This window comes from Trachypithecus francoisi, unplaced genomic scaffold (assembly GCF_009764315.1).
Source record: "Trachypithecus francoisi isolate TF-2019V2 unplaced genomic scaffold, Tfra_2.0 Lachesis_group0, whole genome shotgun sequence".
Classification (NCBI taxonomy): domain Eukaryota; kingdom Metazoa; phylum Chordata; class Mammalia; order Primates; family Cercopithecidae; genus Trachypithecus; species Trachypithecus francoisi.
This window is the reverse complement of record NW_022681453.1, coordinates 23081437-23107038: the sequence shown is the minus strand read 5'-3', so window position 1 is coordinate 23107038 and position 25602 is coordinate 23081437. Positions and strand designations below refer to the sequence as shown.

Genomic DNA, 25602 nt, shown 5'->3' with positions numbered 1-25602 from the left:
CTGCAATATTTCATTAGTCTGGGTTGGGGATCTGGTATAAGTTATTTTTTAAGCTCCCCAAGGAATTCCAATGTGCAAACAGGTTTGCCAGCCATGAATTTTAGAATGTGATATATCTCACTGGCATTTTCTTGTGTTGTTTCTTCCTCTCTCACCTTAACTGTAAGTAGCTTGTAGGCAGGAACTGGACTTTATTTATTTTACTTTTTGTTTTACTATACTTTAAGTTCCGGGATACATGTGCAGAATGCACAGGTTTGTTACCTAGGTATATACGTGCCATGGTGGTTTGCTGCACCCATCAACCCATCATCTACATTAGGTATTTCTCCTAATGCTACCCCTCCCCTAGTTCCCCACACCCTGACAGGCCCTGGTGTGTGATGTTCCCCTCCCTGTATCCATGTATTCTCATTGTTCAACTCTCAATTATGAGTGAGAACATGCGGTGTTTGGTTTTCTGTTCTTGTGTTAGTTTGCTGAGAATGACGGTTTCCAGCTTCATCCATGTCCCTGCAAAGGACATGAACTCATCCTTTTATATGACTGCATAGTATTCCATGGTGTATATGTGCCACATTTTCTTTATCCAGTCTGTCATTGATGGACATTTGGGTTGGTTCCACTTTAAAACCCAGACACATCCTCCCAGGGCTTAGTACCAGTCTGGACATATTCAGGGGTACTTCCTTGACTCACCAAATAGGAGGTGCCACCTGCAAACCTTAAGGATGAACAGAGTTTTCCATTGTCCTGGAGAGCAGCACTGATTTGATAAACAAGTATAAGTGCCCCAGAGCCAAGAAGAGAGGGTCCTCTGAAAGAAGGGGGCTCTGGGGAGACTAACAACCTTCCAGCATCAAGATAGTCCCTGTCCCCAGTCAGAGCGGAGTTGTTCTACCAACCACATTTGCTTTGCTCCTGGGGCAAGGAATCAAATTCATGGGTGCCCAGGAAATGTACCTAGCTGCCAGCTGGTTTGCCCATTCACACAGCCCCTCCCATGGAAATTAGCTTCACTTATTAAACTGATGGGGAAAATGGAATCACAATTAATTCAATATTGAAAACATTAAATTTCTTCTGCCTTCTTAGAAGGAAAAAGCTGAATTCTGCTTTGGGAATGAGTTAATGCAAAACTCATTTGAAGCAAGAGAGCTGATTCTGAGGGAGCGTCCTTGGGCTCTGCCACATTGGTGAAGCCAGGTCTATATTTCATAGCAACTACACTATAATGATGCCTGTACTGCACTTGGCAGTGTGGGGCATGTCATTGAGGCTTAATAAATGTCAGTACCTCTGAGTATTGGTATTGCTGCTAATAATTATTTTACTAATAATAATATGATTATTATTAGTAAAACCCAACAGGTATTATTGAGTGTTCCTACTTCTATTGTCTGGGGTCAGGCAGGCACATGGACAGGTGGTTAGAGGGTGGCTATGATAATTTGTGTTCAGGACTGCATTGGGCATGTGGGTTTGGGGTGGGGGAGACTAAGAGTTATGAATACTGCCCCATCACTCAAGGATTTCCAAAGGGGTTATCAGAGGAAGCCAGAGGACTCGTATGGTTTGAAGCAAACTGGGGCCTGCTGGATGTGGTAGAGACTATCAGTAGTTTCACAATAACTACTTTCCTCTTCTGGTGAGCAGAACTCTAACTTTTCAATATGCACATTACCCAGGGTTCTTCTGGAGTGAGGTGAGGCCAAGTGATTAAGCACAAGTATTATTCTGGAGGCTGCTTAATACATTAAAAATCTTATTTAAAGCATTTATTAAAATAAATGTTAATTAAGCAATTTGAAACTTGGCCTTCTGGACCTTTTGGAACTCCCTGAACTGTTCTTTTGCAAGCCTGAATTGCAGATGTGATGTCTGGGGCTCAGCAGCTACACTGAACCATGAGGTAACCTTGAGCTTAAAAGCCATCTTGGAGAAAGGTAGAAGAAAAAGTTGTGGTCCTGAGTCTGTAACATGAGGGTCCCAAATTAGTATTTTCAGACTTCCTTACCATAAGAGATGAAAACAACCTCCTATGTTCTTTAAGTCCCTGTGAATTTGGATTTTCCTGTTATTTGTGGCTGGACCAATTCCTAACTAATACACTGGACTCCAAGTTTGATTAAAAGACTTTCTTTGGCACGATGGCTCAAATCTGTAATCCCAGCACTTTGGGAGGCTGAGGCAGTTGGATCACCTGAGGTCAGGAGTTCAAGACCAGCCTGACCAACATGGCAAAACCCCGTCTCTACTAAAAATACAGAAATTAGCTGGGCATGGTGGTGGGCGCCTGTAATCCCAGCTACTTGGGAGGTGGAGGCAGGAAAATTGCTTGAACCCGGGAGGCGGAGGTTGCAGTAAGCCAAGATCGCACCATTGCACTCTAGCCTGGGTGACAAGAGTGAAACTGTCTCAAGGAAAAAAAAAAAAAGAAAGAGAGAAAGAAAGACTTTCTTTTACTATCTCTTAAGGCAGAGCAAATATGAACGTAAAAAGAAAAATCTCTGTAGAAGATGTGCTAGTCTGCTCCAACTATGGAGTAGTTATTTCATGGAATTGTGATGGGGATTAATTAAGGTAATGCATGTTAACTGCCTGGAATAATGCCTTGCCTATAGTTAACATCCAACAAATGAGACGGACTGCATGACGAAGATGAGGGCAGTTAATGTTATGGCTATAATTGGGGATGCTTGAGCAGCAGCTTTTGGATTTTAAAGAGTGGTTCATTGGAAACTCCATGTTTCTGCATTCCAGAAAGTTTGGCCCAGAAATATACTTGTCTAAGCCAATCTGTCTCCTTGTTCCTTTCAATGTTCCTTTCAATGACAAAGCATAATTCTGAGGACATGGTCAGGTCAGCAGGAAGCCAAGAAGCCATTACACTCATTACATGAGTTGTTGAGTATTAGACATCAGTGGGGCAGTTGGCCTTAAAGGTGAGCAACCATCCAAACATAACAGAATTCTCCTTTAACACTCTCTACACTCCAAGGCCAGGGCACTCGCCGAAGTGTAATGTGATTACCAAAGACAGGGAAAAGCTCCCAAGTCCCACTACACAGAGACAGGAGTAGAAATGATAAGAAATGATATGGGTCTTGGATTCTACCTGGATGTGTCACCTTTTAGAAAGGTGATTTAAATAGCAGACAAAGCTGCCACAGGGAGTTCCATACAAGCCAGCCATATTAATGAACATTTGTGGGGTGGAGTGACAAGGACATCTGCCAGATCTCTTAGGGAAAATATGAACGGCCTTGGAGGGGTAAAAGCTGAAGTGTGTTGCACCAAGCACAGCAGAAAAACAAACAAGAAAAACTATGCAAAACAATACACACACACACACACACACACCACACACACACTAGCAGTTGCAACCAAAAAAAAAAAAAAAAAAGAGGAAGAGACAGATAAGACAATGGCCATGAAAGACAGGCACTATTGGTGGCTCAAAAGCAAAAACGAAAACAAGTTATTCGAGAGCAGTCCATTTTCCAGCAAGCCAAGGGCCAGGTATGCTCCACTGGACTTTCTGACCTTGAGCATAATCAGATAGACAAAGAACAAGGGAAGAGTCTTTGGTCTTTCCAGAAATCACAAGGATGTTGGTAAAAGCAAAAAACCCAGGGTAAACCCTCAAGTTCTGGATATTTGATAACAGCCACATTTTCATCCTTCAGTGAAGATTTCTTTCTTTACCTGTTTTTTGAAGGCTCTTGCTCTTTCCCTGGGCTCCATATTGAACTCATTCCAACTTTCCCTTCAGTCTCCCTGGCTCAAATGTCCTAAAAGTCATATTTGTGCCTGCCTCTTACCTAACAAATGGCACTTCATATCCAGGTTGGTGCCCAGCTATGTGGAACTCAGGCAAGACGTATTACATTACTTACGGGGGAAAGGAGGAGAGGAATTGGACAACAGTGGAAGAGCCTTTGTTTTTTCATGTCTTACTAGCAATCTACTAGATATTTTGCTGGAGCAAGGTGCCCTACCTGAGATTAACCCAGAGTGTTATCCTTGCTGTCTATATGCTTAGTGTTTTGCCCTAGCATCAGGAGTTCCAGTCCCCTCCTTGGGCCTCTAGGAGAGTAAAGTGCTAATATGGTTTGGATCTGTGTCCTCACCCAAATCTCATGTTGAACTGTAACCCACAATGCTGGAGGTGGGGCCAAGATTGGATCATGGGGGCAGATTTCCCCCCTTGGTGCTGCTCTTGTGATAGTGAGTGAGTGAGTGCTCACGAGATCTTGTTGTTTAAAAGTGTGTAGCACATCCCCTCCTCCCTCTTCCTCCTGCTTCAGCCATGTAAAGACATGCCTGCTTCTCCTTCACCATCCGTGATGGTTCTAAGTTTCCTGAGGCCTCCCCAGCCATGCTTCCTGTACAGCCTGTGGAACTGTGAGTCAACTAAACCTCTTTTCTTTATAAATTATCCAGTCACAGGTATTGCTTTTTTCTTTCTTTCTTTTTCTTGTTGTTCAGGTATTTCTTTATAGCTGTGGGGGAATGGACTAATACAAGCACCATCAAGGCACTGAAGGTGGGCGCCCCTCCCATCACACCCTAAGGGGAGGATGCAGGAACAAGAAGATAATCCAAGAAGTCGACCTCAAAAAGATGGGCTGGGGGCTCTTCCCTCTAGGAAGAGATGGATTCAGACATTGCTTAGAAGTCTAGAAAGAGGAGAAAGAACAGAGGAAACAGAGAAAGGTGGAAGTCGTGGATCAGAGAGTACCCCCAGGAGCTCTCACTTTGTGATACGATCCATTTGTGCCAGCTGACTGTGCCCTGCAGGGATCTCCCCTGTGGTCACAATGGGAGACATCCAGGAAGGAGGCTGAGTGCCCATGCTGAGGACGGTGGGCTGTAGGCACGTATGTACCTTCAAGCTGGGGACACTTCAGTTACTCACATATCATTCCATTTATCCCTCACTTGTAGGTATTTGAATAATTATTTTCATCCTATTTTGTTGCAGAGATCAAGTGATTCCTAAAAGCATAGTAGCTAGACTGGTGCCATGCTTTTAACCTGGTGTCTTAATGCTGGCTGTACATGAGAATCACAGAGAAGCTTTTAAAGAGCACAAGTGCCTGGGCACTATCCCCAAATCAACTTAATATATAATTTCTTGGGCTGCAGCTTGAACTTAGGAGTGTTTTTAAAGGTTCCCAGGGGATGCTAACGCACAAGAGAGTTCAGGTCCATGAATCACTCCAATGCTGTGCTGTAAAGGTAACTGCTATGTAGTAACTATCCTTTGGGGATTATTCATGATAAAATAAGACAAACAAACAAAACAAAACAGGAGAAAATTGGAAAATAAGAATAACGCAGACATATGGAACTCTATTCAAAAGATATTCTTATCTCCTGTTTGCAATGGCTTTGCAATTTGAAAAGTATTTTAACATATTGTATTTTAGTTAATTCTCAGATCCACTGAGGTCCCTGTTTTGGTAATGAAGAAACAGGCTCAGAAAGGCTGAAGACACTGTCCATGAACACAGAGTGGAGAATCTTGTGCTCAACCTGAAGTCTTCTTATTTCAAGTCCAGAGTATAACAAAGGCCCCGTCAGGAACCTTGAAAGAAGAAGACTCCTATGGCAGGCTGTATTTTCCCCCTTTTCCCTGGATACATGACAACACTGAATTTGCATTACTGGGGGTAAACAAGTTCTAATGAAAGGATTTTGAGACTAGATTTTCTCTTAATAGTTGCAAGAGGCCGGGCATGGTGACTCATGGGATTACAGCAAGCAAAGTGCTGTAATCCCAGCACTTTGGGAGGCCAAGTTGGGGGGATCACCTGAGGTCAGGAGTTCGAGACCAGTCTAGCCAACATGGTGAAACCCCATCTCTACTAAAAATACAAAAATTAGCTGGGCATGGTGGCGCACGCCTGTAGCCCCAGCTACTCGGGAGGCTGAGGCAGGAGAATCGCTTGAACCCAGAAGGCGGTGGTTGCAGTGAGCCAAGATTACGCCACTGCACTCCAGCCTGGGCAACAGAGCGAGCGAGACTGTCTCAAAAAAAAAAAAAAAAAACTCTTGACAGTTTTTGAACATGAGGCCCCACATTTTTATTTTGCACTGGGCCCTGCAAATTATGCAACTGGTCCTATTTATGCCTGTCTCAGAGTTATTGGAAAGCTCGCAAAGAGGTAAGATCTGTCAAGGACAGCCCAAGCCTGGAGTCTGGTGGGTGCTCAGGAAGGCAGCCATGATTATTACTGTCATGCTGCTGAAGCTATTGTTCTGTGAGTTGGCTCCTGGATACTAGGTCATATGTAAGCTGGCTAGATAGACTCAGGTCAAAGAGTCAAGTAAAGTGCCCAAGAGCGGCCAGTTTTGCCTCTTAGATGGTTTCACACGCTGCTGTGAGACTTTCTCAAAATTCTTTCAAGTTGTTAATTTGTTCACATAAATCAGTGGTTTTCCTTCCGCCTGCACTACAGACCCAGAAGTGGACGTTTTTTCCCTCTAATGGCACTTTCAGGTAGAACAGCCAATGGGTCACGAGGTGAGTGGTCAGAATAGTCAGGAGAAAGGTCTGCTGTCTGTCACCTAGGCAAACACTGCCTTGCTTCCCAAGCATCGCCTTGCTTCCCTGGAGAGAGGCAGCAAAGTGACCAAGGAAGAGAAACAAAGGGGAGGTTATGAAGGGTGGTAGTGCTCTCCTCTTGGAGCTCTGTCTTTCTGGAGAAGATGGTTTGTGGGGCTCTTGTGCATTAAACTTATTTCTTTCTTTTTTTTTTTTAGATGGAGTCTCGCTCTGTCACCCAGGCTGAAGTGCAGCAGCATGACCTCGGCTTATTGCAATCTCTGCCTCCCAGGTTCAAGCAATTCTCCTGCCTCAGCCTCCCAATTAGCTACGATTATGGGCACACATCACCACGCCCAGCAAATTTTTGTATTTTTAGTAGAGACAGTGTTTCACCTTGTTGGCCAGGCTGGTCTTGAACTCCTGACCTCAAGTGAAGTGATCCACCCACCTCTGCCTCCCAAAGTCCTGGGGGATTACAGGTGTGAGTCACTGCACCTGGCCTGAAATTTGTTTCTTTAGGACTGGGTATAAGCCTAAGATAAAGAAACTGACGGCCAGCCCAATACTGTCCAAGATGCTGAGATGAGGGGTCAGCACAGTAAACTGATCTCGAGTTTCACCTGGTCTAACCACAGCACCAAAGCAACGCAGCCTCATGTAACCCATGTTTGGGGGTGGGTACCTGACTTCTGACCCAGAGTGCTGTCAGTTACAGCCAACTATATCCTTTCACTGCTTCTGAAATATAGATCTTCTCTGAATGACAGGACTGTCAACCTTACGCCCTGAGCAAGCACTGCATACTGGGAAGGGCAAGGGCACGAATGTGTGATTGCAAGGACTATGGTCCTCCGACACTAGAGACCCATCATACAGTGTCACAGGAAGCCTTTAGGGAGAGAAATGTAGATGAAGCAATATTTGGTGCCAAGTGGAAAGCAAATTCAAGACAGAGCAAGGTTCTACAACAAAAATCACGGCTGCAGTTCACAACTAACTGAGCTCTTCATACACGCCAAGTTCTGTGCTAAGAACTTTATGCTTATTATGATATCACTAGCTCTGACAGCAACTCTTGGAAGTAATTATTGTCATCTTCATTTTCCATGTAGAGAAACCAGTGTTTGGAGAGGCAAGCTGACTAAATCAAGCAGCTGGTAATGTCAGAGCCTAGATTTGACCCCAGTGTGTCTGACTCCAAAACTCAAACTCTCAATGCTCTACTGGCCCCAGTGAGGAGGTCCTTCAAAGAAGCCCAGGAGGTTTGTCAGCTAGCTCCTGGATGACAGCAGTTGCTGTAACGAGTTCCCAATCCTTCCTTCTTCTCAAATATGTTGGCTACTCTTATTGTAAAAGGAAGTTCTAGATGCATGCCAACTGTACTTCACCCACATGAAGGAGAAGACCAGAGGTTTAAAATTCCATTACAGCCTTTCTCTTTCTCCCACCGAACAGTTTGAAAGGAGTATCCAAGAGGAAGAGGAAAAAATAGGTTTGTTAAAGAAACTGAAAAATGTGCTTTCAAATGAGAAACACGTGTGTGATTATTCTTCATCTTTTGTCTCCTCCCCCAACCCAGTTGAAAACAAGTTAATATGATACAAATGCACACATCCACATAAAGATAGGAAGAGTGAGCGGTGCCCTGGATGGCAGGCCAGGAGCTCTGCAGGAAGCTTGAAGAAGTGGTGGAAAACTCCACAGCCACTCCAGCCCGGATCCAAGCAGAGTTTTCAAGCATGCGTACAGTGACTCCTGGCAAAGGGGAAAACTGTACTTGAATTTTTTTTTAAAGGGAAGGGAGCAGGAGGGGACGATCTGCTACAGGCAGGCCTGAGAGCAAGCAAGTGTGTCAAAATTGCAGAAGTGCTGGCGCTAGGCCAGTTTTTTATATCATTTCTTTTTTTTTCCCCTCCCTTCTGGCACAAACAAGCTATGGAATTTCAAAAACTGGGTCATCATTTTTGAATTCCCTGCTTTCAGCAAAGTGCTCAGTTGGTCTTGTTGACTAGCTTAAACATCTGATTTCCTGAGCTAACACTTCCTAGCCATTCAGCTGCAGGGGACTAATAAACCAGGGGCCTACCTACCCAGTGGCCACCGATGTGCAATGGATCTCTCAGGGAAGCTGGAGGGCCATCCTTGGATTTCCTGCCATTATATATTTAATAGCATCAAATATGCCCATTAAAGCACCACTTCAAAGGCTAACATTCTTCCCGGTAGGCCAAGGGAAGGGAGACAGCACAAACTCCCAGGGAGACATTCTAACACCTGATCTCATGGGATGATGGCTTTTCCCAGAAGTTTAGGTGTTCCCAAAAGCATGGCTGGCCTGCCCATGAGGGACATGGGGCTGTAAGGAAGCTGTTCTACACAAGTTTTATTCAGGATCAGCGAGAGTTCTTACACCTGGATGAGTAGTCAGTATCTGCCACCTATGGAATTTGGCACCATCTAGGTTTTCTTGCAGAAGCAGACTTAAACTTACTGCTATCAAGAGCAGGTTTTGAGAATTTTCACTTGATTTTCTAAAACAACATGAAGAAGTCTCTAAATACCACCTTTCATCCCCAAGTTCCAGATTTCTAGGAAGCTTCCCAGGTTCATCAATGGGAGACAAAATACACTCCACCCTTCTGGCCAGGTGAAAACCTTTCCTACTTCTTCGCAGTGACTTGCTTCAGACTGACACAATCACATCACAGTGCAGCCTCCTACTTCAATATTGGCCTCCAATAAATGCTCTGCTGGGTGAACAGGAAACTCATTGTGAGCTGAGTTTCTAAGACTCTAACACTTGTGCAAGAGGCATCGAATTTCGGCGAGATCTTTTGGAGCACGAACACAAGTAAAAACCAGCTACGGGGTCAAGTCTGGGCTTGCTTATTTGACCTTGGTTTGTTTGATTTTATTTAGGAAAACTTTTGGGGGGAATGCAGTGGACCATAAAACCCTTACCTTTTAAAGGAGCCCATTGTTAGCAATTTGTTCATCACAGCTCCCTCGATCTCACCAAAAAAGTCTCCAGTCTATGGGGAAGAAGACATAGGAGGAGGTGTAGATAAATAATGTGCCCAAACAGGAGAGAAGAAATGAAAAGGGACACAGTCTGTGTCCTGGAACTGACAGAAGCAAAAGGCAGGTTTTCAGGACAGTGGAAAAGGTTTTAACAGTCATGAGAAGTTAGGGGATTACACAGCAAACGAGTGAGCAGATGTGAATGCTTCCATGGTACGTGGGAGGGGGCTGCATAACCCATGCGGAATGCTGAAATTAAAACATGCATGCACACACATGTGCACATACACACCCCCACTACCCTTGGATGGAGTAGGTAGTAATCTGCACATAATCCCTTGTGATTAAAATACTACTTCATATAGGCAGAAACAGGCTATGAGAGGGCTTCCTAAGCACTAATAAAAAGAATTGTTTATAATTCCTGGATGACCTGTTTAGGGAAATACAGCAGTCCACTTCATCAGCCCTATAAATTTCCTGCAGTTGAGAATCCGTCCTTTCTCAGAATCACTTTTTGAGGATCACTTTCATTTTGTCATAGGCAGTTGACATGTTGACCAAGAGTAAGACTATCCAGTCCCTTGAGGAGACAGCATGGCCAATCAGACTTCTAATGGCTTACCCCCATACCTGAGGCTGTCTTAAGGTCATTCGAAGCTTTGCAGTCATTCCCCACCACCAGGCTGATGTTTTTGTAAGTCTACTTCTTGGTGCTGGCCAAGATTTGCAAACTTAGAATGGTGGAATGAAGAATTAACATCCTCATGCATGCCCTCTGAACTTCTGGAGCCACTATCATGCAAGGTGTCCCATGGGGGAGGGCGTATGCAGTGCATGGAACAGAGCCTGCAGCAACGGCCTTCTGCCAACACGCTGAAATGAGCCAGTGTTGACCAGCAGAGAAGTCCCATCTCTACTCTGCGTGCTCTGAAGATTTGTAGCTTGTGAGTGGGTGGGTGGGTGGAGGGCACTGCAATAAGAATCCAAATGACATAAATTCCTTAGGCTTTGTATTAACTAAACGCCAATTCCATTGCAACTAACTGAATGACCTCAACCACACTCCTGGGAGTTTTCAGGCAGCAAGACATATATATAAACTTTGGCAAAATGTAAAGGGGGAGAAAAGGAGGAAGAAGGAAACAACATTTCTCTGGCTGAATATTGAGCACTTCCTTTTTCACTACAGGGAAACGTGGAAACTTTTGCAAACTCTGTGGGCGTGTACTACTGCTAGGAGCAAGAAGGACATTTGTATTTTGTGCGTGTAATATGCCAGTTTCAATGAAACTGGTTGTTAGATGAAGAAGAATTATCCTAATTGGGGCGCAGGAAGTCAGACAACATCAAACAAGTCCAGGCTGAGCAGGCTGGCAGGCTCACTGGTCTATTGCAGGTTTATTCCATGGAGAGAAAGAGCAGAGAATCTGTAGTGGCCGTGGCTGCTCATGGCTGAAACAGAGTCACTGTTTCCTTCATTTGTTGACTGGTCCAGGACTCACCCCTGGAAGACATCCACTGCATCCTTCCTGAGCCCCGGGATCATTCCTGTCTCAGCCCTACATGAGTAGAGCAGAAGACTAGAGCTCTTCCTTCCAGGCAACTAATTTGCATTCTTGCTCCATAGATTCTTGAAAGCCTATGTTCCTCCTCCCAGTCAAAAGGGCATATAACTATGGGTCAAAGGACTTTCCTGCTGTCTCAGGGACTGGCCTTGTTTCATGGGCCCATTCATCCTATCTAATGTCCATCGACTGTCCCATGTCTAGTGATGTTCAGCATCAGCGGAGACCAGGAATGGGCATTTTGAGTCTCGATAGTGCAACCAAGGTGCATTGAAAACTCCTACAACATTCTCGTAAAATAAGACAGGAAATGAAAGCACAATTCCTCAAGTTTCCTGGAGCCCCTGTTTATAAATCACCAAACCATTCATTTCAGACCCTAAGAAGCCACACTTAAGGACAATTAACTAATTGATAAGCAGTGAACCTATCATACTGCTGACTACTAAAGAATTTTAAATGATTTAAAAGAGACTTCATTATAATGTATTAGTATACTCAAATATTTGAGTTAGAAGAAATCTTACATAGTCAACCATCCTCATTGTACAGAGTCTATCTAGAGGTCTAGACAAGTTAAGGAACTTGCTGATGATCCCAAAACTAGTTAAGGAAGAGAGCTAACATCAGAAACCACCTTCTTCCTCTGATGGTGTTACTTTATTATATGCACTGTTGAACTTGTTTATATTCTACCTTTTTCTATATGTTAATGTAATTTCTAATTGCAGGAAAAGTTTTAATGCAGAAAATTGGAATGGAAAAACCTGTTTGTTTTTCTATTAGAGTACCATTGACTTTAACTCTTATTTTGAGTTCCAGGTAGATTGGAGATTTCTGTGCTCAAGCCCACAGCTTCGTTTCTTTTCATCTCTCTCCCTCCCACCCCTACACTGCACATGGTGCAGTCAAATGAACAATATTCCCCTTCCATCTCTGGATCCTTGTCCCTTGGTGTTCAGAGCCCAACTTGTTAATCCTTGAACCCAGATAACTGATTTTTAAAAAGCAAAAAACCAGAAAGAAAGCCATAAGCAATAATTATGTAGAAACATACGTGTATGTGTGTGCACACATATGAAGATGAAATATCAGAAGGAAAAAAACCTTACAGTTGCCCAAACTATTTAAGGCACCCCACCCTCGAGGCAAAAGTTCTTTATGTGGCACAGACAACTCTTTGGCTAAGAGTTCTATAAATTGAACATTTTATGAGTGAGAGAACAGACCCTGGCACTGTCACCCCCCTTCGCCCCCCACTGGGAGGTAAAAACTCTTTGGGGCCTGCTGAGAAGCAGACTGTGGCATTCTTAGAGGGATGGAAATAAGGTTTTATAATCTCCTGCTATTACCTCCTAAATAAAGATCATTGTCTCAAAGTTTTAACACCATAATTTGTTCCCCCGACCCAAGCACATTCTGAGCTCCTTACTTTGAGTTGGTAGAAAATTTTCACTCACCTGTGTGTAGTCTTCAGACACCAAAATAAATCCATTATTGTCTATGAGGTAACAGTTCACAGTCTAGAACATTAGAAAAAAAAAAACAGCTTCAACTTTGGGCCATCACACTGCTTTTAAACAGAATGACACACTTCCAACCTGAGATACATTTTTTTTTTTTTGGAAGGCAATTGTTTTTAGGCAATTGCAAAAGCCTGCTGCCTCTAGGCGTTAAGGCCATGGTTAAGATAACCCTGGTGTTTACTTTGCAAAACTAACAAACAAAAATAAAACACTGAACAAGTCTTGAATGATCCAGATTCGGATAAAAAGCATATGCATTAAAAAATGATGAATTACAGTTTGTCTTCCTTTTTTTTTTTTCTTTATATGACCTGAATAGTATTTCCCAGGAACAAAGTGCTCAGAAGCTCCTGAGCCTGTATTGGCCGTTGAAGTGCAGGCTGTTTTGAAAGCAAAACGCCAGCACAATGTCATTACTCTAATGATGTATTAATGAAAACACCGTGTCAGCTCAGAGGACCATCAGGGGACCAGGTAATATTTTTTAATTTGTTCATAGACTGAGGCAGGGGGGAAGGGGCAGACTTCTGTTAAAGGGGCCCCTCAGGCCTCCTAAAGGTTTTCAAACTGTGTTTTTAATTGGGAGCTGGATTTGGGGGCAGGGCTGTTAGCTTTTGGTAGCTCAGACTTATAAATTGTAGAAAGCAAGGTAAGCCCAAACCTCTGCTTCCCCCACACTACTTTAATCTCAAGTGAATGATTTGCTACAGGCTAAGTTTTAATTACAGTGCTGTGGAGTTTAAACTTAAGGTTTAATTCCGTCCTTGATGTAACTCAGTTTCTATTTATTGCAGCTTTACATACCAACTGCAACATTTAATTTGTAACATATCTTTACTCTGAGCTAAATTCCGCCCAGCTCCAGGCCACCACGGGGCTGATGTTTTCTGGGACATTCGCCTATCCACAGGGGTGGTTTTGGTTAGGCACAAAAGGGCAGCAGTGAGTTGGTCAGAAAAGTCTGTCCTTTATTACTAGACAGTCACTGTGCAAAATCAACAGAAAATTAAAAGCCCTGCTAGCACCTTTTATAAAAGAGTTGGCTGCTCTGGTGAACAGCAGAGTTTCTCACGGTTATACAAAGGGATCAGATGAATTACTTGAGTAACCTGTTCACAGCCTTGCTATTTGAAGAAGCTCTTGGCCTCAGGGACACTACCTTGGTCCTGGAGGGAGTCTTGATAAACCTTCTCCATTGTCAGGAGATAGCATTATGGAAGCAATCTCATAGAGCTGTGTTTCCAATATGGTAACCACCAGCCTTATGTAAATTTAAATTTAATTTCAACTTAATTAAAATTAATGCAACTAAAAATTCAGTTCCTTAGTCACACAAGTCACATTTCAAGGGTTCCACAGCTACTTCTGGTTAGTGACTACACTTTTGGACATTTCCATCATGGTGGAAAGTTCTTTTGGACAGCAATGCCTTAGATTATACTAGTACTACAATGAGTTTTAACCTAGTCTACACTGGGTCATAACAGACCACTATAACCTTGCTGATCTGAATGTCATTGTCAGAAGCATTTGAACCAGAGCAATTCCATCTTTAGGGGCTGGAGAAAATGAGGCTGAGACCTGTTGGGCTGCATTCCCAGAAAGTTAAGGCATTCTAAGTCACAGGCTGAGATAGGATGTTGGCATAAGATACAGGTCATAAAGACCTTGCTGATACAACAGGTTGCAGTAAAGAAGCTGGCTAAAACCCACCGAAACCAAAATGGCGATGAGTGGTGACCTCTGGTCGTCTTCATTGCCATACTCCCACAAGCGCCACGACAGTGTATAAATGTCATGGCAATGTCAAGAAGTTACCCTATTGGTCTAAAAAAGGGAGGCATGAATAATCCATCCATTGTTTACCCTGTAATTTTAAAACACCATGAAAATGGGCAACCAGCAGCCCTTAGGGATGCTCTGCCTATGGTGTAGCCATTCGTGGTCCCTTTACTTTCCTAATAAACTTGTTTTCACTTTACTCTATACACTTGCCCTGAATTCTTTCTTACATGAGATCCAAGAACCCTCTCTTGGGGTCTGGATCAGGACCCCTTTCCAGCAACATCTTTCTGGTGAATCTCAAAGGGATGATACTGAAGAGACCCCCGACCCAAAGGAAAATCATCTGCATGCACCAATTGACTGACTTTGGGTAAGTGGGGTGCATGTAACTGGATAAAGGATGGGACTGGGTTAGAGGCCCAACTTAGGGGAGTTAGAGTCTCTCCCACGGCAGGGTGGGTTAAAGGCTCCTATTAATGAAAGGCAAGGACGCTTGATCAAACTTGGGTTCAAGGCTCAACTTAGGAAGGTTAGAGTCATTCCTAGGATTTAGGGGTTAGAGGCCCCTCTCAGTAAAGTCTCACTCAGCTAAGAATGGGTTTGGCACTATGGAATGTTAACTACTATTCTCTTTGGATTAATCTGTCTTGCACTTGTTGCTAAGGGCTATGGGTGACAGGATTAGGCATGTACAGGACCACAGGACGTGGGGAGATTTTTCCTCCCCCCAAAAAGGGAAACTTGAGAGCTGATGGGACTGCCAGAAAAGATGTCTTCACTACTGACAAGTAGCCACCTGAACTTTTCAATTTCGCTGCAATAGGCGGGTCTTTCTCTGGCCTCCCTGAGCTCTTCACTTTCCCCACCCTGCCACAGGCAATGCTTTGCTCTCTGTGCTTTCCCTTTCTTATCTTTTCTGTTACCCAGGGCCATCATCGTGCCCAGAGCCAACAAGTTGAAACTCCTTGTCAGAGACTGGATTAACAATGATGGCGTCCAATGGGGGACAAGTATGAGCCTTGCCAGTTTGATACTGGGTGCTAAGCAGAGGGGCTAATGTCTGTGTTTTGTCACATGTATTTTGCTCTGGCCAGAATGGAAAATCATTTTCCTTTGTGTTGCAGCTTGGCTCCCAGGGCTGTGGTCCAGCCAGCCCAGTCACTAGGGCCGCTCAGGGAAAGGAAACCTAGAATCCTGGGATGCCAATAAAATGGTAAAAATTTCTTACCAGTCAGACTTCTAGCCTCTTTTTCTCTCTCTCCCCACCCCACTTTCTCTCTCTCGCCTTCTCCCAACAAGTTGAATGAATGGTAAAAAATCACTGTTTAGGTACAAATCCTCTGTAAAGGATTTATCCTCTGTTAGGTAAAAATCCTCTGTAAAGTTTTGATTAGTGGGAAAAAGGATTTGTGAGGCTAGTCTTAAACTGTGGTGAATCTGGTGTGTTGTGTGTGTCTTCCTATATTGTTCTGTCACAAAAGAGGAAAAGAGGGGTACTCTAGGATAGAGTGCGAGCCTAGGACTCCTATAAGCCCACTGTTTAAGAGGGCGCAGCAAACTGGTCAGTTAGAAACTTTGCTGCACATCCCTGAAAAAAAAAAGACAAAACAAAACTGGATGACATTTCCCTATTGTCTTGCATATCCTTGGAAACTTGACTTCATAATCATGTGACTGTGCTTCTCTTTTCCCAGGGGCAGCATGGGTTCAAGGTTCAATTCCTGCTTTAGGAAATGAGTCCTTTATCTTCTGCCTGTCTGTGTATTTATATGTGTTGTATGTGTAATATAAAAGAGCTTTGATTCATTGGCTTACAAATAATAGGTGCTTAAATCAAGTATTGTCCAAAAAGTAAAAAGTGTAATGTCTTTTAGTTCAGGTGACTTTAGTAATCTTTGGAAAATAAAGACAGTTTTAAAGATTATTGATAAAATAAAAATATCTTCAAAAATACAAACATCTGGTCTAAATTATGCAAGTCAGATACTAGCTTTGCTAAATATTTTGAGGTCATAAACTACTTCCTTGACTTTTGAAAATTGTTCAGCTTACCAATTTTGGAGCATGAGATTCTAGATAAGTCCTGGGGACATGTGGAGAGTCATGCCCTCCAGCTATGCTGGAAACAGTCAGACCTTCTGGTGTCCTAGGCTCGGCACCTAGTACATAATTAAAATCCCTTGCTTACCAAGGTTTTTACCAAAAGTAAAAGTTGCTAAGAGTTAACACTGTAACGTGTATTTGAGACTACCAAGGAAACAGTTCTACACGCAAGGTGTGTAAGAAAAGTAGAATATACTTTTGGTAAAAAGATTGTAAGAAGTCATAGGAATGTGGATTTTTCTGCCTAGATTAAAGGGTTAAAGGACTGTTTTAAGTTAGGATAAAGCTAAAGGTTTGAATGACTTGTGGAAGGTTTGTAAAAAATTAATTGTAAAAGAAATTCTGTGTGTGGACATTGACTAAAGTTAAAGAGGTATTATTCAGTTTTTCTGTAAATTAAACATTGGAACAAAAGCACAACAGGTTTTTCTCAGAACACTAAACTGCTGTTTCACAAAAAAAAGTAAAGGGTTATACAAGGTTTATGAAAATCTTACCTTATGGTCAAACTGATTAAGATTGAATACATTTGTCTATAAAGTTTTATTAAGAATTGGATTTAACATTAATAGTACACTAATGCAAAGGTAAAACTTGGCTTATTTGGTATAAAAATCATAACAGGAAGCATTATCAAATGTGAAATAGTGTTTGGCTTTCTTTGGGATATATTTGTATAGTTGTGTTATTGGTATGTGTTCCAAAATTATAAGAAGCTCCTATAATTCTAACATAGCTTAGGGTATGTTGTTAATAGTTACAATTGTTATGTAAAATTTGGATGCCACAGAAGTAATCAAATTTCCTTATCAACTGTGACTTTAATGGTGGCTGTCCTAAGACTTTTTATCATCCACAGACAATTGTTGTCTTGTTTTAATCTTCTTCAAAAGATGGTTTATAATCAACTATAGAACTCTGACAGGTGCTATTGAATGCAGGTTTCTGATAACGTTGGGGATTGTGACATTAGAGGAAGAAACTTTCAGGACTCTCACAAAGAGCTGAAATGTTCATGACAGAACAGGAGTTCTGTTCAATCAGTACAGGAGTCAACTGCATGAACTGAACTAATAAAAAACTGAAGTAATATTTTATCTTTTACTTTTTTGCTTAAAATATTGTTGATCCTTTTTGTTTTCCAGGGCCAAGAAAACTTTTCTTTTGAGTTATTTACAGCTTTTAACAATTGAGTAAACTATACTTCTATGAAAAAAATTTAGAGCATATTTGTTTCTCTCTACCTGGTTTCACCAGAATTTGGAAACTATTTGAGAGTATCTTAACTTATGGCAATATAGTTATTTGCATAAGTGCAGTAAGAATCTGTTTTCTTTTCTAATAGAATACAACTGGAGAAACTGGTTATTTTACCAAGGCTTTGACTGGAATGGTGTGTTTACCAAGGAATCAAACTTGACTTAAAGAGCCAAGAAAAGCCCCTTGAAAAAAACTAGCCTTATACCTTGTCTACACAGTCCCTGTACAGGGTTCCTGACCTGTGGTAAGTAAAGAATGTCACCTTCTGAAAGGTCCAGGAGCCCCAAGTTATCTTGGGACCTCAAAAGGAGAGGAATTTACTCAACTCATAGGTATTTGGGGTACAAACCCATGGCTAGGCTTGGCTTTAAAAAAGTCTTATCTGAGATCCCCTCTGTGGAACAAAATTTCGTCAAAGACAAATTTAAAAGCCTATGTGAAAAATAATTATTCTTGCTGTACTTTATACAAATAATCAGGCCAAGTATAATAAAGCAAATTAGTCTTACCATGATTTGCCTCTAGTAAAAATGGGAAACTAAAGAGAGAAAAATTATGTTTCAAGAATTGTGGTGGGCCGGGCGCGGTGGCTCACGCCTGTAATCTCAGCACTTTGGGAGGCCGAGGCGGGCGGATCACAAGTCAGGACATCGAGACCACGGTGAAACCCCGTCTCTACTAAAAATACAAAAAATTAGCTGGGTGCGGTGGTGGGCGCCTGTAGTCCCAGCTACTCGGGAGGCTGAGGCAGGAGAACGGCCTGAACCCGGGAGGCGGAGCTTGCAGTGTGCCAAGATCGCGCCACTGCACTCCAGCCTGGGCGACAGAGTGAGACTCCGTCTCAAAAAAAAAAAAAAAAAAAAGAATTGTGGTATAGCTGTTATTAAGTTCTAGTCTCATCAGTTGATTTTAAGTTTTTTTCCGTAATTTAGGCTAACCCTGTTCATTCTTGTGAACTAACCAGTGATCTCTTGACTGCTGCTCAGAAGAAACAAGAGGGATGGGTAATGTAAAAATTTGGATCAATATTCTAATTCTGGGCATGTATTGGAATTAACTAGCAACCCCGTATCAGCTTGGTTCCAATATTTGCCCAGTTCATGGAACGCCTTATTTAGTTTACTTGGGATAATTTTACTTATTTTGTTTTACTGTTTTGGAATACATTGCTATTGTACTCTTTGTGTAGAAATGCTGGACAAGCTTACTAAATGTTTGCTTAGACTGAGCACTTTTTAGTCTTCTAGATATCATCTTTTGTCAGAACTCAGAGTTATGAACGGCCCTTGCCATACCAATGCTTTCTGATTGAGCTCCTCTCTACTCTGAAGGCAAGAGACCCAATAGTTAGGCAGGAATGGTATTCCCCCTATTCAGCATGAAGAAGTTACAGAAGATGCATCTTTATCCCTCTGCAACCCTTAGGATTAAGGGTTTTCTTATAAAAGTGGGGGGGGGGGGGATGTTAGAGGTGTTTGAACCAGAGCAACTCCATCTTGAATAGGGGCTGGGTAAAATGAGGCTGAGACCTACTGGGCTGCATTCCCAGATGGTTAAGGCATTCTGTGTCACAGGATGAGTTAGGAGGTCAGCACAAGATACAGGTCATAAAGATCTTGCTGATAAACAGGTTGCAGTAAAGAAGCTGGCTAAAACCCACCCAAACCAAGATGGTGATGAGAGTGACCTCTGGTCATTCTCACTGCTACACTCCCACCAGTGCCATGACAGTTTACAAATGCCATGACAACGTCAGGAAGATACCTTATATGGTCTAAAAAGGAGAGGCACGAATAATCCACCCATTGTTTAGCATATCATCAAGAAATCACGATAAAAATGGGCAACCAGCAGCCCTCAGGGCTGCTCTGCCTATGGAGTAGCCATTCTTTTATTCCTTTATGTTCTTAATAAACTTGTTTTCACTTTACTCTGTGGACTTTCCCTGAATTCTTTCTTGTGTGAGGTCCAAGAACCCTCTCTTGGGATCTGGACTGGGATCCCTTTCCAGTAACATCATGATGCTCATTCTGCGGATACAGACACTGAGGCAAGGGGAGGCTAACCTCTGTTGAATCAGTAAATACTGTTGAGTACAGAAGTTGCCTCCATATTCAGATATTGTCAATATTCAAATCCCCACAGTTGCATATAATGCCACAAATCAGCAATCATCATAACCTCTACTCCTAACTATAAACTTTGTCCCTATTCCAACATCTCTAACTAATTAATACTCTTGCTATTAGACCTACATCTTTGGTCAGTATCTTTCTGTTTGCCTAATATTGTAAATACTGAGCAATGCAATACAGGTACAAGGCAAATAGATTATAAAGTCAATTGAACATCTTGAGAAAGAGGCAAGATTTCATGAAGTCCATAAAAGTAATGTTGAACAGCTCCAATCACACAGGAAGCCATTGGTACATCAGAATCTGTCAGAGGCAGAAAGATGAAAAAATACTTGCCACAAAGAAGACATAAGACGTACTTCCAAAGAGAATAATTTCAACAGCAAAGGACTAAGAAAAGTACCCGGGAAAGTTGATCAAATTCTTTACTGTATTTCACCCTTTTTGTGCTCATTCCGAGAAAAATCAAATGTAAAGTGAAGGACTTCATATTGTGGTGTTTTATCATCTTCTCAGAAACACTAAACTCTTGGCCCCTAAACCCCATTTGATTCTGTGGAAAATTAGAGTACAGTTGCAAATATAACCCAAATTTATTTAAAAAATAAGCCCAGTTTCATACTTTCCACTATATTTAGAGAAAAATATTCAAAATAATGTTTTATTATTTTCTGTAAACATTTGGTTCTTTTTCTGACCTTTCTTCTTAGAACGAGGCCCTCCTTATGATGCTCCTCATAACAGCCAGCAGCAGTAGAAGGGAGATCAGAAGACTCACTTCTCAGGCGTCTGCCCTGCTCCCTCCCACTCCTGCTTCTGGTGTGGAAGCAACAGAGCTGAGAGCTCTGGGGCAGCGGCAAATACTGTTTTAACTCAGAACTTGGAAAACCAAGCTGCACAAATAGGGGAGTGGCCACCTTGGGAGAATACCAGATGAAAACTATCACACCAAGAGGGTTTCATAAAACATGACGGTCACTAATAATAATAACAATAAGAATGTAAGAAGAAGAATAGGAGGATGGCAGCTACAGGAGGACACCAACTCATGAAAACCTCACTTCACAGTGTCAAGCAGGGGATTTTTCTCTTGGAAAGAGGAGAAAACTGACCCCAGAGGTGTTGTCTTCTCCAAGGTCACACACACACAAGTGAGACTTGAGTCCATTGCTATGGGACTCCAAAGCCCACACTCCTTCTACTGGCTGACCCCCACCCTTACTTCCTAAAAGACAGCAGGACACAGTTAGGGTCTAGGGATGCTGCCTGCTCAAGAAAGGCTTTCCTTGTTTGAAAAAAGCAATCCCTTTATATAATGTGTATGTGTGTATCTATATCTATATCTATATCTATATCTATATCTAAACTCTATGGATATCTAAGACAGACTTTGGCTGACACCTGCTACCAAAGGAAACCACAACAAATGGCAGAAAAATCAATGTACCAAGTATCTGGGGTGTTATTATTGTGGCTGAAAGCAAGTAAAAACAATAAAAGAGACTGACATCTGGGTCAGTTAGGTCAAGTGGTATCAACCCCAATTATAGGTTCCTAGACTCCCTGGGCATAGCAATTCTTAAGCTAATATCTGAACCAAGACAAAGCTTAGGGGGATTTTTCTATCCATATCTGCAACTTGCTATGGAATAATCTATGGAAGAAAAAAATAAGTCCATTATAGGCTAGAGTCTAAAAATACACTTAACGAAGATTAAGTAAGATTGCTCTACATCGTAGCAGACAATGATGGGAAGAGGAACAAGGCGGAGAACTGGCCAGGGCTCCTGAAGGACAACATGCCCAAGCTTCCATTTCCACCAAAGGGGGCCACTTACTTTTTTCTTTTTCTTTTTTTTTTTTTTTTGAGACCGAGTCTTACTCTGTTGCCCAGGCTGGAGTGCAATGGTGTGATCTTAGCTCACTGCAACCTCTGCCTCCCGGGTTCAAGTGATTCTCCTGCCTCAGCCTCCCGAGTAACTAGGATTACAGGCATATGCTGCCACACCCAGCTATTTTTTGTATATTTTAAAAATAGAGACAGGGTTTCACCATGTTGCCCAGGCTGGTCTTGAACTCTTGGCCTCAAGTGATCCTCCTGCCTTGGCCTCCCAAAGTGCTGGGATTACAGGTGTGAGCCACTGTGACTGGCCTGGGCTTCACATCTTCCCCAGCAAAGTAGCCACATTTCCTGTGCATGGGCTGGGGAACAACATTTATTTCTTCTACACTGATTACCAGTTGGTATTTATTTCTTGTATCATGCTTCTATTTAACACTATTTAAGTCAACTTTTCCCTCTTATATTAAGATTCCAGGACAGAAATTTGGCAGCAGAGAAGATGCCTTACCATACTTGTTTATGGCTAACTTGGAATTTCAAGGTCACACTGAGTATAAAAAGACTTGTACACCATATCAAGCAAGAAACAGGTACTGTCGACCTTGGGATTTACAAATCACTGAGGAAAATTACAAGTCCAAGGCAGGGTGCTGTGTCATCGACGTAGACTTTGGTCACTGAATCTGAAAGGTGCCACTGCAATTTTTTTTTTTTTTTTTTTTTTTTGAGATGGAGTCTCACTCTGTCACCCAGGCTGGAGTGCAGTGGCGTGATCTCAGCTCACTGCAACCTCTGCTTCCCAAGTTCAAGTGATTCTCCTGCCTCAGCCTCCTCAGTAGCTGAGACTACAGGTGTACACCCCAATGCCTGGCTAATTTTTGTATGTTTAGTAAAGATGGGATTTCATCATGTTGGCCAGGCTGCTCTCAAACTCCTGACCTCAAGTGATCCACCTGCCTTGACCTCCCAAAGTGCTGGGATTACAGGTGTGAGCCACATTTTCTTTATAGACACTGCTGTTACTTTGTCTAACTGTAAACATTAAAAGGCAAATTGAGTGACAAGATGACTTTCTAAACAGACCTCCCTGTCAATGACCACTTGGATTAAAATATTATTGAGAAGTAGAGTGGAGTGGAGTAAGCCCATTGGAGTTAGGGAGTCAGAGTGCTGGGTTTATGGATAAATCAGGACAGAATTAGCTAGAATCCAGTCTGATCAATTGTTTTTTCCATGTCACTTTACAACAAATAATATTCACTTGCCATCTCCATATGGCCTATCCAATAAAAGGAAACAGGGGAACTATTTTCTCAGCTTTCCCTCACTGTGCTACCCTTTTCTCCCAAATTAAGCCCAACATCTTAGAAGATGTCTATCTGTCACCCTGCCCCAAGGGTGCACTAAGAAGTTGAAGAGCTTGGAGAAATTAGGAGCTCAAACAGACACATGTAAGCACCTACTCCACAAATACCTTTGGCAGAACATCTGGGGATGAGGTTGTTTTAAAAATGCAGCACTAAAGGCTGGGGTGGAGAGCACAGAGGGAAGTTGATGTTTTAAAAAAGGCATCTTCCTGCAACTATTCGGATGGCTCAGTATTACTCAGAGAAGTCTGATTCTTAGTCACAGAGGTGGATCAGGTAGATACCTGAAGTTAAAGCCTAAACCCAGGCCATGGCAATTGGGCAGTCACAGATTGGAAGGGTAGGGTGCCTGGGAGTGACAAATGGCAGTACTAACCTTGCGTACCTGGAAGGGGTACTAGCCTAACGGCTAAGACAGCAGTTTGAGAATCAGAGACTATGACATTTGCTATGGGTGTGACCTCGAACAAAGTCTTTCTAACACTTGGAATCTGTTTTCTGATCTGAAAGATGGAGATAGCAGCAACTATTTCATAATGTTGCTGAGAAGATTAAATGGGAGGGTGCATGTGAAGCACGGAGCACAGTCCCTAGTGCATAGTAATTTGTCCAAGAACACAGGCTTCCATCTGCTCAGCAAATGTTTATTGGTCACCTACGATGTATCATTTTTACAAGTATCCTAATGCTACAACTTCACAGTTTTTCAGAAAGGGAAGTTGTTACATAGTTTATAGCAGGAGGTCCTGGCCATCGGCTGATCTTTGTTGCTTTTTGCCTTTTGTTTGGAAGGATGCCTTTTGTTTGTTTCGATTGGTGAAACAACTCACTTAGAAACCTGGTATTGTCCTGCCTGCTGTCTTCATTTGTGGTGAGAGAGGGTGAGAGAAACACACACACACACATTAGATTCTTGCATCTGAGAGTGGGACCTGAATCTCTGTACCTCAGGCACAGGAAGGTGCCGCTCCTTGCTACTTTTCTCCAGGTCTCATGATCCAATCCCTAATATTTCCATTGTGGAATACGCTTGACACTTATTTCACATCATTTGCTCTATCTTTTCATTAACTAATGATCATATCAAAAACACTGTCTTTTGAAAAAATGTATTGCAGAGGGATCACTTGGGAAAGATGTGCTTGGTAGGGGCCACCTGTGCCCCCCGTCCTCTGTCGCTATTCAAATGATCCTCAAACCCATCCTCTGGTTGAGCTGGGCGGTCCCACATGCAGGCAGGCGCCTGGCTGCCTGGAGGCAGCCCTTCTCGTCGCCCTGTCACATAATTCAAGCCGGTTTTCTGATGCCAGAGGAAATGCCTACAAGGCCTCAAAAAGTCCTAGAGATTTTTTAATAGGGGTTATTAGCCTCTATTCCTTTGGAACAAGAAAGGGTAGAGCTGATTTTGATCATGAAGTTTTCGATCCTCTCACTGCCCTCACACCTCTTCCAATGCCTCAGTAGGAGACACCTTCTCACCTTCCACCGTCTTTGCCAACTCCTGGTACTCTCATCAGGCGATGAGAAGTGTTGCACAGGTGAGTGGAAGAAGATACTGAATGCAGTGAGGAAACAGTAGCACCTACAGGTCACACTGAGATCAGAGGTGAACATGGCCCCCATTCCTCCCTTCTGTCCCGAGTGCTGTGTTTTCCTTGACCACAATGACCCTTTGCCACTTTGGTGCCTCTACAGTGGTGTTCTCTGCTTGCAAAGCTCTTCTCAGGCTTCAGGAATTGTCTTCAATGTCATCTCCTTCTTCAGTTGACTTAAATGTTACCCCCTCAGAGAAGCCTTCTCTGACTACTGCATGTCGGTTTACTCTGCAGGACTTATCACAATTGCTGATCATATAAGTTTATCTCTTCTGCTAACCAGTAAGCTCCAGGAGAGCAGGGCATTTTCTGACTTTGCTTCCCGTTGCCTGCCCAGTGCTCAGCCAGGCACCAGGTGCCTAAGAAGGGCTTGGTAAAGATGTCTTGAAGGAAGGAGCGAGTGTGTAAACTGTTGCCTCGATGGCTCAGAAGTTAACATTCACCCTGGGTGAAATGGAGCTCCTTAAAAGTCAGCCCCATAGCCAGGCCCTCCAAGTCACATGGCTCAGGTTCTGACTGGACCAACCAAAGATGCACCTCTACAAGATGGCAGAGCATCTGGCACACTGGCTCCACCTACCAGCCAGGGCACGCCTGCCAAGGCCCAGAGAGCGCATTGATGGGGGAGACAAAGGGGCTGGAGTGGATCTAAGGCTATACCTGTCTGATAAGCCTGAGGGAGTTGGGCAGCTCGTAAGTGCAATGGAGAAGCCAGAAGCACTGAACTTAATGAGCTCCCACAGCTGTTTTTAATGGGGACCTGATCATTCGAGGGCAGTTGGGGGAGAGGAGGAATATGGTCTCATATGCCTAATTAAAAGTTACAAAAAAGAGAATAAAACA

At 42.8% G+C, this 25602-nt stretch overlaps 1 protein-coding gene across 2 annotated transcripts in view; it reads right to left on the bottom strand.

The window, feature by feature from the left end:
* Nucleotides 1-25602, bottom strand: part of CACNA2D3 (calcium voltage-gated channel auxiliary subunit alpha2delta 3) — a 967057-nt gene that overhangs the window by 75711 nt on the left and 865744 nt on the right. For both annotated transcript variants that reach the window (XM_033210152.1, XM_033210151.1), the window contains 2 exons: nt 12606-12668; nt 9518-9588 (listed from right to left, as the gene is read on the bottom strand). In XM_033210152.1, the coding sequence (XP_033066043.1) occupies nt 9518-9588; nt 12606-12668 (134 nt within the window). The remainder of the gene's footprint in view (nt 1-9517; nt 9589-12605; nt 12669-25602) is intronic.